The 15,311-nt window shown below is 38.2% G+C and overlaps 1 protein-coding gene across 1 annotated transcript in view; it reads right to left on the bottom strand.

The window, feature by feature from the left end:
* LOC102827084 (ubiquitin-fold modifier 1-like) overlaps positions 1-15,311 on the bottom strand; it is a 23,810-nt gene that overhangs the window by 6,902 nt on the left and 1,597 nt on the right. The window contains exon 2 of the mRNA XM_006837700.1: positions 3,154-3,211. Coding sequence (XP_006837763.1) covers positions 3,154-3,211 — 58 coding nt within the window. The remainder of the gene's footprint in view (positions 1-3,153; positions 3,212-15,311) is intronic.

Consider the following 15,311-nt stretch of genomic DNA (forward strand, 5'->3'; position numbering starts at 1 on the left):
TCCACCCGATCCGCCATCTTGTTTGTTCTTCTTAAATTCTTAATATATTTTTAAACTGTAATTTATGTAATGCTCAATAAAACTATGATCAAATATCTGAATTATAAGATATCTTAGTTTTTTAAAACCTGAATTCTACTTTTTAACTCAAAGAGGCCTGTACAGGGTTTCTGAGGAACAACTGGTGGGTTTGAATCACCAACCTTGTGGTTAGCAGTCCAGTGCTTAACCCACAATGCCACACCAGGACTTCTTTAGCTATCCCTACTGAAGAGTATTTATCACTCACTAATCAATCTGTTTTACGATAAACTACGTATTTTCTTAATCATACCTTGGAGTTCTGGTGTGGAGCTGTGGGTTAATATGCTGGACTGAAAAGTCGGTTTGAACCACAAAGTCGGCAGTCCAAGCTCTCCAGTCGCTCCTCGGAAACCCTACACAGGGTCACTACGAGTCAAAACTGACTCAACAGCACTTAACAACAGCAACAACAATCATACCTTTGTGTGGATCATAAGAAACTATGGATAAACATTGCAAAGAATAAGAATTCCAGAGCATTTAATTGTGAACATGAGAAACCTGTACACAGACCAAGAGGCAGTCACTAGAACAGAACAAGGGGGCAGTGAATGCCTCAATATCAGGAAAGGTGTGTGCAAAGGTTGTATTCTTTCACCATACTCATTCAATCTATATACTGAACAAACAATCCAAGAAGCTGGATTACATGAAAAAGAACGTGGCAACAGGATTGGAGGAAGACTCATTAACCACCTGTAATACGCAGGTGATACAACCTCTCTTGCTGATTGTATGAAAGAAGACTTAAAATACTGATGAAGATTAAAACCTTTAGCATGGATTGCAAGTCAATGTAATCAAAACAAAAATCCTAACCACCGGACCAATATCAGGATAAGTGGAGAAAAGATTAAAGTTGTCAAACACTTCATTTTGTTTGAAAATAATATCAACACAAATTGAAGCAGCAGTCAAGAAATCAAAACAATGTATTGCTTCAGGAAAATCTGCTGCAGAAGACCTCTTTAAAATGTTCAAGAGCAAAGATTTTAGTTTGAGGACTAAGGTGGGGCTGGCCCAAACCATGGTATTTTCAATAGCCTCACATGCATGTGAAAGTTGGACAATGAGTAAGAAATATTGTCGAAGAATTTATGCAATTGAGTTAAGGTGTTGGAGAAAAATATTAAAAGTGCCATGGGCTACCAAAAAATCAAACAAACCTGTGTTGGAAGACGTACAGCCAGAACGCTCCTTAAAAGCCAGACTGACCAGACTTTGTCTATCATACCTTAGACATATTTTCCAGGAGGGACCAGTACCTGAAGAAGCACATCATGGTTGGTCAAGTGGAGGGTCAGCAAAAATCAGAAAGATCTTCAAGGACAAGGAAATAGACTGGCACTGTGGCAGCAGCTATTGGCTCAAGTGTAACAACCACAAGGTTGGCAGTTCAAACACACCAGTTTTTCCTCAGAAACCCTATACAGGGTCACTATGAGTTGGAATCCACTCAATGGCACTTAACAACAAGTTTTTTATTATGCAACCATTTTGAAATGAATTGCTAAGGAGTAAAGAAAAAAGAAAGGAGCTCTGGTAGCGTAGTGGTTATGAATTGGGCTGCTAAACTCAAAGCCGGCAGTTTGAAACTACCAGCTGCTCTGCGGGAGAAAGATGCGGCTTTCTGCTCCCGTTAAGATTTTCAGCCTCGGAAACCCTGTGCAGGATCACTATGAGTTGGAACCAACCCCATGGTACTTAATAACAACAACAAAGATAAAAGATGGAGCTAAAGAGTAAAGATCATAAGGGAACCAAAGAGTAAAGATGCCCTCACCCTAGTAGAGGGTGTGACTCAAGCCACCAATCTCAGTTTCCCTTGTGGGTATGGTCTGACTGCAATTATAAGACTGCTTTGGAAAAGCTTGCTCTCTTGCCCTCGATCTTACATTTAGCTTATTATGCATGACCTCCAATTCATTGGACTTTCAGCCCAACACCAGACCTGATTCACCAGCTCCTACAGCCTAGTGCATCCACAGTCTGTCACCTGACCTGCCAATTTGGGTTCTTTAGCCCCTGAGACTGTTTGTTGTTGTTGTCAGGTGCCATAGAGTCGGAACCGACTCATAGCGACCCCATGCACAGCAGAACGAAACAATGTCCGATCCTGGGCCAACCTCTCTACTGCTGCCACACTTGATGCCATCAATGATGCCACCTGCCCAATCCATCTCGTTGGGTATCTTCCTCTTTTTCTCTGACCCTCCACCTTAGCCAGCATGACATCCTTCTCCAACAACTGTTCCCGCCTATGTAGGTGAGAAGATTCCTCCAGACTAAGTCTCTGAACTAAGTCACACAACGTGTGAGCCATTTCTTTTGATGATGATATGTTTTATGTCACGTTACAGCATGCTGCAAAACCCTGAGACTTGGGGAAGGAAGGAGGGGCTATTAATTATTAAGGACTATGGAGTGGTATAACATGTGGAAAAGTCGAACAGTTGGGATATCCTTAATCGCCAACTCATAGGACCAGCCTTGTATTGACCTTTATAACAGAAATGATCCATGCAGTCACCATGAGAAAGAACCAGCTTGGCAGCGCATAACAACAACAACAAACCCAAGCCACTGCAGTGAGGTCGATTCTGACTCAAACAGACCCCACATGTTATAGAGTAGATTTCTCTAGGGTGTTTCTAGTTGTAATCTTCACAGAAGCAGACCACTAGTTCTTTATTTAACGTCACCAGTAGATGGATTCAAATTAATAATCTTTAGGTTAGCAACTGAGAGCAAACTGCTTGTACCACCTAGAATTTTTATAGCATTAATCGATGGTTCATTAATCCTTAATGAAATGAGAGTCAAAATGTACATGCAATATAAAAACATGCAATAAAAGCATATTGCCAAGTGGAGTCTTGGTGTGGAACTGTGAGTTAATGTGCTGGACTGCAAGAACGGTTTGAACCGCAAAGTCGGCGGTTCAAGCTCACCAGCTGCACCTCTGAAACCTTATACAGGATAGTTATGAGTTGGAACCAACTAAACTATACTCAACAACAACATTACCAAACTGCATCCCATAAAGCATGTTCTAATTTCCTTCCTTACTTCTTCTGCTGCAAACTTCAAGACTGCTGTGAAAGGTGTACTTTCAGGAACACTGAGTCTGCAAGAAGAATGAAAAAGAATCAATTTAACAACAACAACAAAAATCTCATTTTTATTTCAGTTATTGTAGCATACTTGGACAAAGCTTGTATTTCCAGTGTGGATATTGGACAATATTATTTCTCATTATATTCATTTACTCTAAAGCGGAAAAAAAGCAATTAGTTTTTCAAGTGCCCCCACCCCCCGAAAAATAACAACTTCTACAGTTGGAGATTTATAGACTTATAATTTTTTCAAACAGTTTATAATATGAGCTGTTCCTTATTGCCAGGATGGATTTCAAAAAGTGAAATTCCCCTTACTATCTCATTCAGTCTAGGTCCAAACTTCTCATCAAAAGAAGTAATGTTATCATTTTCATTGTAAGTAGAGTCTAACATGGGGGCATCATAAATTTTTCATGAACTTACCTGTGATTCTTTAGAATTCACATCAACTCAACAAAAAAAGAATATATTTACTATGACAAAATCCTAAAATCCAGGTGATTGGTATTCCTTTTACAACATCATCATTTGAAAAAGGGCTTAGTGAAATATGATATTGCTTTGGGCAAGGATGTGTGATTTTGCTAGTTGATATGTACAATAGGAAGTATATGAAAGATCGCTGATAAACTTAGCTTTTTTTTATATTTTAACAATTTATCCCCAGGGTCAACCTCTATGATTTTTCCAATTAAAAAAAGGTATTATAATCTAAGAAAACACTTAAAAGACATGGATATAATAAGAGGATTAAAATATTAAAAAGTAAAATAAAAACATTAAGATTTTAAATCTAATGCAAAATATATTATGATTACAGAAAAAAAAATCTGATTCTCTTACAAAATAGGAAACATTAGAAATTAATATTTCTCTTACAAACTATATTATTCTTAACGTCTTAATACCAACCTAAAAATAATATCATAATGGTAGTGGTGGTGGTGTGCTCTGGAGTCGATTCTGACTCACAGCAACCCTGCATATGGTTTCCGAGGCTGTAAATGTTTATGGAAGCAAAAAGGCTCATCATTCTTCTCAAACGGCTGATGGAACGGCTGACCTGGAGGTTAGCAGCCCAACTCGTAACCACTATGCTACCAGAGCTCCTTAATACAGGAATAGAGAAATTTTAAGAGAATTGTTATTTTTGAAGGCCTTAATACCAACTTTGTGAGAATGGTGCAGGGCTGGGCAGTGTTTCATTCTGTTGTATATAAGGTTGACTTGAGTCAGAGTTGAGTGGATGGTGCCTATGAACAAGTCAGTACCCACTCAGCATGTAATAAGCACAAACCCTTCAACCTCTCATTTAGCCTGAAGACATTAGGGCAAGGACTGTAATTTAACAGCAGAATGTTGTGAAGAAAAGCATCTCAAGACCCCACTCCCAAGTTTAAAAGCACCAAGATCAAGAGCCTCAGAACTCAGTTGTGTTTTTCTTGGGATTTGGAGAGATTTGGCTAGAATCTTCCATCTAATTGGGCTTTTGGGGGCTGGCGGGAAGAACGGGAGGGAGGGCAGGAACCAGAGAGATGCTCAATGCTGGTTATACCACAGTAGGTAGTTTAAGAAAGAAATCAGTGACAGGAAAATGAAACAGACAACTGAGAGTTATGAATATAACAATTCTATCTTCATTTAGATAAAGTTATCATTAAATTTTTTTATTTCCAACACTTAACTAAAATGGAATTAGGAATGCAAAGTTGGGTCACCTTTCAGTAATTTAATAACATGGGTTGTAACCAGGTAGCACTCACAAGGAGGAAAACACACTAAAGTGTAGAAGGGCTAGATGGACAATGTCTGGGAAATTTCTCTCTTGCCACCTGATCTCAGTTGGAAATCCACTGACTCCAGGTGTCCTGGCTGAACAAAGTAGGACAAGAACCTCTGGCTGAAGATTTTATATTGGAAGTTGAGACAAGAGGGCCAGGTGTATGTTTACAATAGTGACTGAACTGCACATTACAAAAGAAGTTCCACTTCTTTTCCAGTGCACACGGAACACTTTCCAGAATAGACCATGCATTAGGCCACAAAACAAACCTCCATAAATTTTCAAATATCAAAATACTACAAAGCATCTTCTCATACCACAATGCTATCAAATTAGATGTCAACAATAGGAAGATCATGAAAATAAAGTCAAATACAATAAATGTTGGCAAGGATGCAGAGACACCGGGATGCTCCTGAATTGCTGGTGTGATTGCAAAACAGCCCAACTACTCTGGAAAGCAATATGGCGCTTTCTCAGAAGGTTGAAAATAGAAATACCATTCGATCCAGCAAGTCCTCTACTTGGTATTTACCCACAAGAAATACGAGCCATAACACGAGTAGATATATGCGCACCAATGTACATAGCAACACTATTTACAATAGCAAAAAGATGGAGACAGCCTGAGTGTCCATCAACTGAAGAATGGATAAACAAACTGCGGTACATACACACAATGGAATATTATGTTACCTTGAAGAACAACAAGGAAGCTGTAAGCTACCACATACCATGGATGAACCTTGAAGACATTATGTTGAGTGAAATTAGTCAGTCACAAAAGGAGAAATACTGCATAGGGCCACTACTGTAAAAGACTAAGAAAAAGAACCTATACTAAAGGAGGGGGATGGAATTCTTTGCTGGTTACCGGGATGTGAGGGGTGAGGTGAAAAGAGGGAGGGGAAGGTGGAACACAGGGTAGGGAATAAATAGAGGAGAGTTTGGGTGCTGGGCAGGGGGCAACATATAAGAGGGGGCAGGGGAATGGAAGAACAAGGCAGATGGGAGAACAATTAGGAAGGTCTGCATGGGCTAAGTGGGACAGATTAAATAATGATACATATACAACCATGGAAATACAGGGCTCTGGGATACAGGGACTGAAGCATGGTTGGAATGGGCAAAAGGGGGGAAATAATGTAAGATGCTTGGCTGTTTTTGAATTTTGGTTTCCCTTGCATACCATTATAAAATAGACACTTGAGGTGGAGAGAAAGGAATAGCCAGAAATATCACCATAGGAACCTTGTAAGTCCGTCTTCTGCCTATAACTGATTGGAATACCTAAAATGGGGATAAAATGAGCCCAGTGAAGGAAGCTTCCTGCAGAACCTCTGCATTACATAAGACCATCAGTGGAATCCTGAACCCCATCCAGAATCTTCTGAGGTGGGAAATTTCCACTTGAAAGGACAAGCAGACCAGCCTGGAGTGGCTAGAACAGAGGATACTTCTTGAAAGAAAGAGCAACAGGAAAAATACAAAACAATAACGGCAGTCTGACTGACCACTACAAGAACAAGCAAGTTGCTTGCCCAGGAGACATCAAGGCAAGTGGTCGGGACCTCTCAGGGCAAACCCTTTTCCAAGACTAAGACTCAATGGGAATACATGAACAAACATGCGCTCTGATTGGTGACCACATTAGTCACCATTAAGGGGAAGTGAGGGAAAAACAGCAATGAAGCAGCGGGCTAAGCCCTACCACGTGAAGAGTGAAGTGTTCAGCTGATAAAAAGAGAGTGCATATGCATAAGAACACCTACACTTGCAGATGATACCCACTTGACCTGGCTTCAATGGCAGATCAGAGCTCAACGAGAAGAAGAAACAAAAGGAAAAAGAGACTAATCTGACACAATTTGATGAACTTGACCTACACCTATGGATACAGTAGCTCAAAAGAGGGAACAAATCTTTACAGCGAGGATCATTCCCACACCTCAATACACAGTGTAGACAGGGATGGGCAAGTTGGACACTGGCTACGCAAAACGGGGGCGGGGGTGCTACAAAGGCAAGAAGTAACTGGCTTACAAGCTTTCAAGAGGGAGCCTAGATCCAGAGGGCATGGAAGAAGGTAGAATCTCCACTGAGTAGTATTCAATCTGTCTGGGCGGGATTGATGAAAGGAGATGGGGATAGCACTCATGTGGCACAATAGTGAATAATTGCTATCAGGACTAACTGTGAGGGTTGGAAATATAAAGGTAGAAATTTTGTAGCAAAAGGAGGGGAGTGGTTGGCTTTGCAGTCCAGAAGTGGAGGTACCTGGGACCATCAAGGGAGAAGAGCAGAGTACAGGACCCTACCCAGAGAATCAGTGACGTCATAAATGGAGGCAGAAACGATGACGTGGAGAGACGGAGCAGCTGAGGATTCTAACCCAGTGAGGGAGAAGGGCTGTGTGCTGACAACCAGGGGGCAGATATACCCTTTGGTTGGTTGCTGATGCATGGAGGGAGCTGTAACCATGGCAATGAAATGATATACAATAGAATGAATGTAAAACTAATGTTCTCCCATGTAAACGATCACATAATTCACAATAAAATATTAAAAAAATAATTTAAAAAAAAGAGGACTTCCAAAGGATGGAAAAAAATATACCAAGCTAATTGCAATTGAAAAAGAGCAGGAGTGGCAACACTAATCTCTGTTAAAATAAACTTTAAGGCAAAAACCAGCATACTAGATAAAGATGGACATCATCTCATGATTAAATGGACAATTGAACAAGATGACATAACCATAATAAACATCTATGCTCACAATGAAAGAACTCCAAAATATATAAAGAAAACTCTAAAAGATTTGAAAAAAGAATGAAACAAATCTATAGTAATAGTTGTTGTTGTTACGTGCCATGGCATCGGTTCTGACTCATAGGGATCCTGTACAGGGTTTCTAAGACTGTAAATCTCTATGGGAGCAGAAAGTCTCATCTTTCTCCCGTGAAACAGCTGGTAGTTTTGAACTGCTAACCTTAAGGTTAGCAGCCCAATTTGTAACCACTACACTACAGTGGGCAACTTTAACACACCACTTTCGAAAATGGATAGAACAACCAGAAAGAAACTTGATGAAGACATAGAAGAACTAAACAACAAAATCAGCCAACTGGACCTCATATATGCGTACAGAGCATTCAACCCAACAGCACAATACACATTCTTTTCCAGTGCACATGGAACATTTTCCAGACTAGACCATGTGTTAGGCCACAAAACAAGGCTTCATAAATTTATAAACATCAACATACTACAAAGCATCTTCTCAGACCACAATGCTACAAAATTAGAAATCAACTAAATAAGACCAAGGAAATAAAACATCCTGCTTCCTGCAGACCCTTTGCATTGCTTAAAACCATTGGTGGAATCCTGATCCCCATCCAGAATCTTCTGAGTTGAGAAATTTCCACTTGAAAGGACAAGAACACCAGCCTTAAGCAGCTGGAAGAACAGAAGATACTTCTTGAAAGACAGATCAGCAGGAAAGATCAAAACAATAATGGGACTGTAAATTCCAAAAAGCCAAGTCCCCCCCCATCCAAAAAAAAAAAGCTAGAGGATAGAGAGAAACACTGTAAACTGATGATATATGGCAGGGATAATAATCAATGTAATGAAACAAGCTAAATGAATGGTTGAATGTGCAGCTGATGATGTGCCCTGTAAACTTTCACTCAATGCAAAATAAAAACATTTAATTAAAAAAAAAAAAATAATGGCAACGGCAACAATACGATGTACAATAGAATGAATGTAAAACAAATGTTCTCCCATGTAAACTATCATATAATTCACAATAAAATACTCAAAAAACAATAATGGCAGTCTGACTGACTACTACAAGAACAAGCAAGTTGTTCACCCAGGAGCCATCAAAGCAAGCAGTCAGGTCGCCTCAGGGCAAATCCCTTTCCAAGATTGAGAATCAAGAACACACAAGCAGGCATGTGGTCTTGCTGATGACCATGTTGGTCACCAATAAGGGAAAGTGGGGGGAAAATAGCAAAGAAGTTGTGAACTAAGTCCAACCACATTTAATACACTTCTGTTAACCCGAGTTGAGACCTTGCGGTTTGCAGTCTGATTCGTAACCACTGGGATACCAGAGCTCATTAGAGATATATAAATCAAAACAATGAGATATCATCTTAACACCAGCAATAACAGGGAAGTTAAAAAATGCAGAGGATAATAAATGCTGGAGAGGATGTGGAGAGACTGGGACCCTTCTACATTGTTGGTGGGAATGCAAAATGGTCCATCCTCTCTGAAAAACAGTATGAAGCTTCCTCAAAAAGTTGAAACTAGAAATACTATATGAGCCAGCAATTTCTCTACTTGGTATATATCCACAAGAAATACGAACCATAACACGAGTAGATACATGCACACCAATATTCATAGCAGCACTATTCACAACAGCAAAAAGATGGAGACAGTCTAAGTGCCCATCAACTGAAGAATGGATAAAACAAACTTTGGTACATGGACACAATGGAGTATTATACTATCTTGAAGAATAATAAGGAAGCTGCAAGCCAGTACATAACATGGATAACCTTGAGGACATTATGCTGAGTGAAATTAGTCACAATAAAAACAAAAGAAGAAATACTTCATAAGATCATTATTGTAAAAGCTTAAGAAAAGATTTTATGTTGTTGTTAAGTGCTGTCGAGTCGATTCTGACCCATAGAGACCCTGTATAGGGTTTCCAAGGAGCACCTGGTGAGCTTGAAGCACCAACCTTGCAGTTCAAATGACTTTGCAGTCTGACCCCATAGAGCCACACCAGGACTCTAAAAGATGTGATAGCCATACTAATCTTGGGAATACACAGACTACAAAACAATTAGAAAATCACACAAACAAAAGAAGAGGACAAAACAGATGATTGGGAAAAAATCTTTTGCAATGACATATCAGACAAGGGACTAATTTCTAAAATCTATAGGAAACTACAACACCTCTACAAGAAAAAGACAAGTAACCCAATTCAAAATGGGCACAGGACATGAACAGACACTCCACCAAGGAAGACATTCAGGCAGCCAACAAACATGTGAAGAAATGTTCACATTTCTTATAGAATTCAAACCAGATATGGTTGGTTGGTTTGTGCCATGGAATCAGTTCCAACTCACAGAGACCCTGTTAGGGTTTCTGAGGCTGTAAATCTTTTACGAGAGCAGAAAGTGTCATCTTTCTCCCACAGAACACCTGGTAGTTTTGAACGGTTGACCTTAAGGTTAGTAGCCCAACTTGTAACCACTACCTATGCTACCAGAGCTCCTTGATACAGATATAGAAACAAATTACAGGGTAGTCTCAAAGAAAATTAATACAGATGCACATCAAAATATAAAAGAGGAAAATCAAAAGATTTAGCAAATATTAACCCAACAAAAAGGAAAATGGAAACAAATTAACTCAATGCAGAAAATTACGTGGAACAAAGAAATCTTCACCATTACTAAAAAACACATAGCAAAATGACAGCAATCAATTCATACCTATTGATAACTACACTGAATATCAATGAATTAAATGTACAATTCAAAAGACAGAAAGCAGCAAAATGGATGAGAAAACAGGATCTTTCGATATACTGTGTAGAAGAGATATACTCCTTACACACAAAGGCAAAAACAGACTAAAAAATCAAGGACAGAAAAAAATGTATCAAGTGATGACAATCAAAAAAGAGCAAGAGTGGTGATTTTAAGGTCTGATAAAATAGACTTTAAGGCAAAAATCCAACATATAAAACAAAGAAGGACATTACAACATGATTAAAGGATTAATTGAACAAGAGAACATAATCATAATAAATATCTATGCTCCCAATGAAGGAACCTCAAAATATATGAATCAAATTCAATAGAACAAAAGAAAGAAAGACAATTGACAATTCTACAGCAATAGTTGGAAATTTTAATGCACCACTTTTGAGGAAGGACAGCATAACTAGAAAGAAACTCAACAAAGGCAGAGAAGTAAATAACGCAATCAACCAACTTCATTTCATAAACATATATAGAGTACTCAATATAACAGTATCACAATATACATTCTTTTCCTGTGTACAAGGAACAATCACCTGAATAGACTATATGTGAGCCCACAAAGCAAACCTCAGAAAAATTTAAACATCAAAATACTACAAAGCATCTTCTCATATCCCACTATAAAATTAGAAATCAACAACAGGAAGATCAAGGTGAAAAATATTAAACAAATGGGAATTGTATAGCACCCTGCTTAAAAGCTATTGGGTAACAGACTAAATAAAAAGTTAAATTAAAAAATTCCCTAATCAAATGACAAAAAAACAAAACAAAGCACAACATACCAAAATCTTCACAGCAAAAGCATTGCTCAGAGGGCAACTTACAGCAATAAAAGCATACATCCAAAAAAGAAGACAGAACCAAAATAAACCCCTAAACCAAGATCTCTAACAATTAGAAAAACAGCAGCCAAGTAACCCTCTGCAACCAGAAGAAATATTAGAGCAGAAATGAAATGAAACAGAAATCAGAAAAACAATAGAATGAATCAACAAAACAAGAAGCTGGTTCTTTGAAAGAATTAATGAAATCAACAAACCACTGGCAAAACTAACAAAAGAAAATGATAAAATACAAATAACAGTAGTAAGAAATTATATGGGTTATATCACAACAGAACCAGTGGAAATAAAAAGTATAATAACTGAACACTATGAAAAATTATACTACAATAAATTTGAAAATCCAGAAGAAATGGACAAATTCTAGAAACACACGACCTACCTAAACTAACACAGACTTAAGTAGAAAACTGGATCAGGCCTGTAACAAGAGAAGAAAAAAAATCAATCACTTACAAACTCCCAATTAAAAAAAATCCATCCCAAATAGCATTATTGCTGAATTATACCAGACATTCAGGAAGGAACAGACATCAATTCTACTCAAACTATTCCAGAACGTAGAATAGAAAATGCCTGAGCTCATATTATAAGGTAAGCGTAACTCTGATACCAAAACCATGCAAAGACATCACCAAGAAAAGAAAATTATAGACCAATATCCCTCATGAACGCTGATGCAAAATCTCAACAAAATCCTAGCTAATAGAATCCCACAATATATCAAAAAATAATACATCATGATCATTGGGATTCATATCAGGTTTTCAGTTCAAAATTTTAAAAAAATGTAAAAAACATAATCTGCCACACAAATAAAACAAGGGTTAAAAAAAACAACAACAACACATGATCACATCAATTGAAGGAGAAAAGGCATTTGACAAAATCCAACACTCATTCCTGATAAAAACCACTCAACAAAATAGGAATAGAAAGAAAAATTCTTCAACATAATGTGATGTGGTGCTGTTGGTTAATGCATTGGACTTCAACGTCAATTTGAACCACAAGGAAGGCGGTTCAAGCTTACCATACACTTCTAGGAAACCTATACAGGCTCGCCATGGGTAGAAACCAACTCAACAGCACTTAACAACAACAATATACAAAGCCAATATCACTGTCAATGGTGAGAAATTATAAACATTCCCCTTATGAACAGCAACCAGACAAAAATACCCTTTACCACAACTCCTATTCAGAACTGTTGTTGTTAGGTGCCATCTAGTTGGTACCGACTCATAGCGACCCTATGTACAACAGAATGTAGTGGAAATCATATCCAGAGCTGTAAGACAAGAAAGAGAAATTAAAGGCGCCCAAATTGGCAAAAAAAGTAAAACTCTATTTACAGATGATATGATTCAGTACTTAAAAAATTCCAGAGACTAAGCAAGAAAATTATTAAAACTCATTGAAAGATCAGCAAAGTGGTGGGTGGTTACGAATCGGGCTGCGAACCTTAAGGTCAGCGGTTCGAAACTACCAGCCGCTCCGCGGGAGAAAGATGAGGCTTTCTGCTCCCATAAAGATTTGCAGCCTTGGAAACCCTATACAGAGTCCCTATGAGTCAAAACCTACTCCATAACACCACTACAAGAAACCCAAAGAGACCAGCAGAAATGGGGGACTATTTGGTACTCATGGATAGGAAGAGTTAACATTGTGAAAATGTCAACACAACCTTAAGTAATCTATATATAACACAATCCCAATGCAGACTTGAACATCATTCTTTAAAGAGGAAAAAAACTCATCAATAACATTATATGAAAAAGAAAGAGACCCTGGATAAGCAAGCATTATTAAAAAAGAACAACAAAGTGGGAGGTCTCTCACTTGCCAATCTTACAACCTACACACAGTCACAGTAGTCAAAACAACCTGGTACAGGTACAACAAAAGACACAAAGATCAATGGAACAGAACTGAAAATCCAGGAGTAAATCCATCCACCTAGGGTCAGTTTATCTTTGACAAAGGACCATTAATTATAAAGCTTACATAAAAAGAAAACCACAAATGCTAGTGAGGGTATGGAGAGATTGGGACCCTCCTACACTGCTGGTGGGACTGTAAAATGGTACAACCATTGTGGACAACACCGTGACACTTCCTCAAAATGTTGGAAACAGATATACCGTATGATCCAGCAATCCCTCTACTTACCATACATTCTCAAGAAGAGCTATGACATGAATACGTACATACACACCAATGTTCATCACAGCACTATTCACAATAGCAACAAAATAGAGACAGCTAAATGCCATTACAGAATGTTTAAACAAACTTTGGTATATACACATAGTTGAATACTACTCAACACTGAACGAAGACTAAGGATATTATATGCAATACATCTCATGACATGGATGAACCTGGAAGACATTATACTTAGTAAAATTAGTCAATCACAAAAGGATAAAAATTGTCTGAGATCACTTTTGTAAAGTTAATATAAGATTTTCTTAATAAAAGAAGCATTCTATGATAGGATAAGCACTGGAATGCTAACTGCAAGGTCGGTGGTTCAAACCTACCAGTTGTTCCTCGGAAACCCTATACAGGGTTGCTATGAATCAGAACCAACTATATGGTACTTAGCAACAATAGGATAGTTACCAGGAGCACGGGAACAAAAATCCAAGAGTTAAAGTGATTAAAGGTAAAGATATGGAAGGGATTGCAATCATTGTAATGAAATCAAGTATATGACTTGCTGAGTGTAAACTTGATGATGTGCTCTATAAGCCTTAACTCAATTCACAATAAAAAGTTTTCTGTTTTTTTTTTTTGAAAAAAAAAAAAATGTTATAGAAACCCAGACAAGGGAGAAATTACAACTCTAGACAAATACCAAAACCTTCTAATGTAAAATTTGGAATTTTAAAGGATGTCCTCTGTCAAGAAGATGCAGTCATGACATTGTATTCCAAGCAGAGAAAAGACTCATAAAACCAGAGAGCACTCAAAAACCTTGCTGGTTTGGAAGTTTCAGCTAAGCGATGATAGGGAAAGAACAGAGAAAAGGAGTGGGAAATAAGATTAGATTATAAAGATGGGGTTAGAAAAGAGTAAAAGATCCGGTAATATAAAAGTGAGAAATGTTCAATTTCAGCATTTCTATAACTTAGTTGCTATATGGAGTTTTGGGGTGGGGCTGTGGGTTAATGCGCTAGACCATAAGGTCAGTGGTCCAAGCTGACCAGCTGCTCCTTGGAAACTCTATACAGGGTTGCTATGAGTTGGAATCAACTCTACAGCACTTAACAACAACAACAGTTGGGATATAAATAGTAAATGTCCCTACCAACAATAAAAAATAAAATAGTAAACATTCTGAAATTCCCACAAAAAAAGTTATAGTTACTTGAAACAACCCTAGAATTCCTAGAATTCAACAATCAGTAATTCTTTACTCCAGGGAAGTTTCTCTATCAATGCACATGTCTACCTGTGTGGCAAGTACAAAGGACATTTTGCAAATCTAGCTGCTCTAACTACTACCCAAGTTAACTACTTTACTATTACACACAAGGAGCTCTGGTGACACTGTAAGTATTGGATTGCTAAAAGCAAGGTCAGTGGTTCAAACCCACCAGAAGCTCCACGGTAGAAAGATGAGGCTGCCTACTTCCATAGATTTACAATCTCAATAAACCCAAAGGAGCAATTCTACTCTGTCCTATACAGTTGTTATGAGTTGGAATCGCTTAACAGCAATGAGGTTTGTTTTCGTTTTCACTCTCACTCTCTCTCTCTCACACACACACACATACACACACATAATATGTATATGAGAATGAGTCAAAAAGCATTGCTACGGGGAGCACTGGGCTGTGAGCCACATGGTTGGCAGTTCAAACCCAGCAGCAAAATTGTTAGTG

Source organism: Chrysochloris asiatica, unplaced genomic scaffold (genome assembly GCF_000296735.1).
Source record: "Chrysochloris asiatica unplaced genomic scaffold, ChrAsi1.0 scaffold00022, whole genome shotgun sequence".
NCBI lineage: Eukaryota > Metazoa > Chordata > Mammalia > Afrosoricida > Chrysochloridae > Chrysochloris > Chrysochloris asiatica.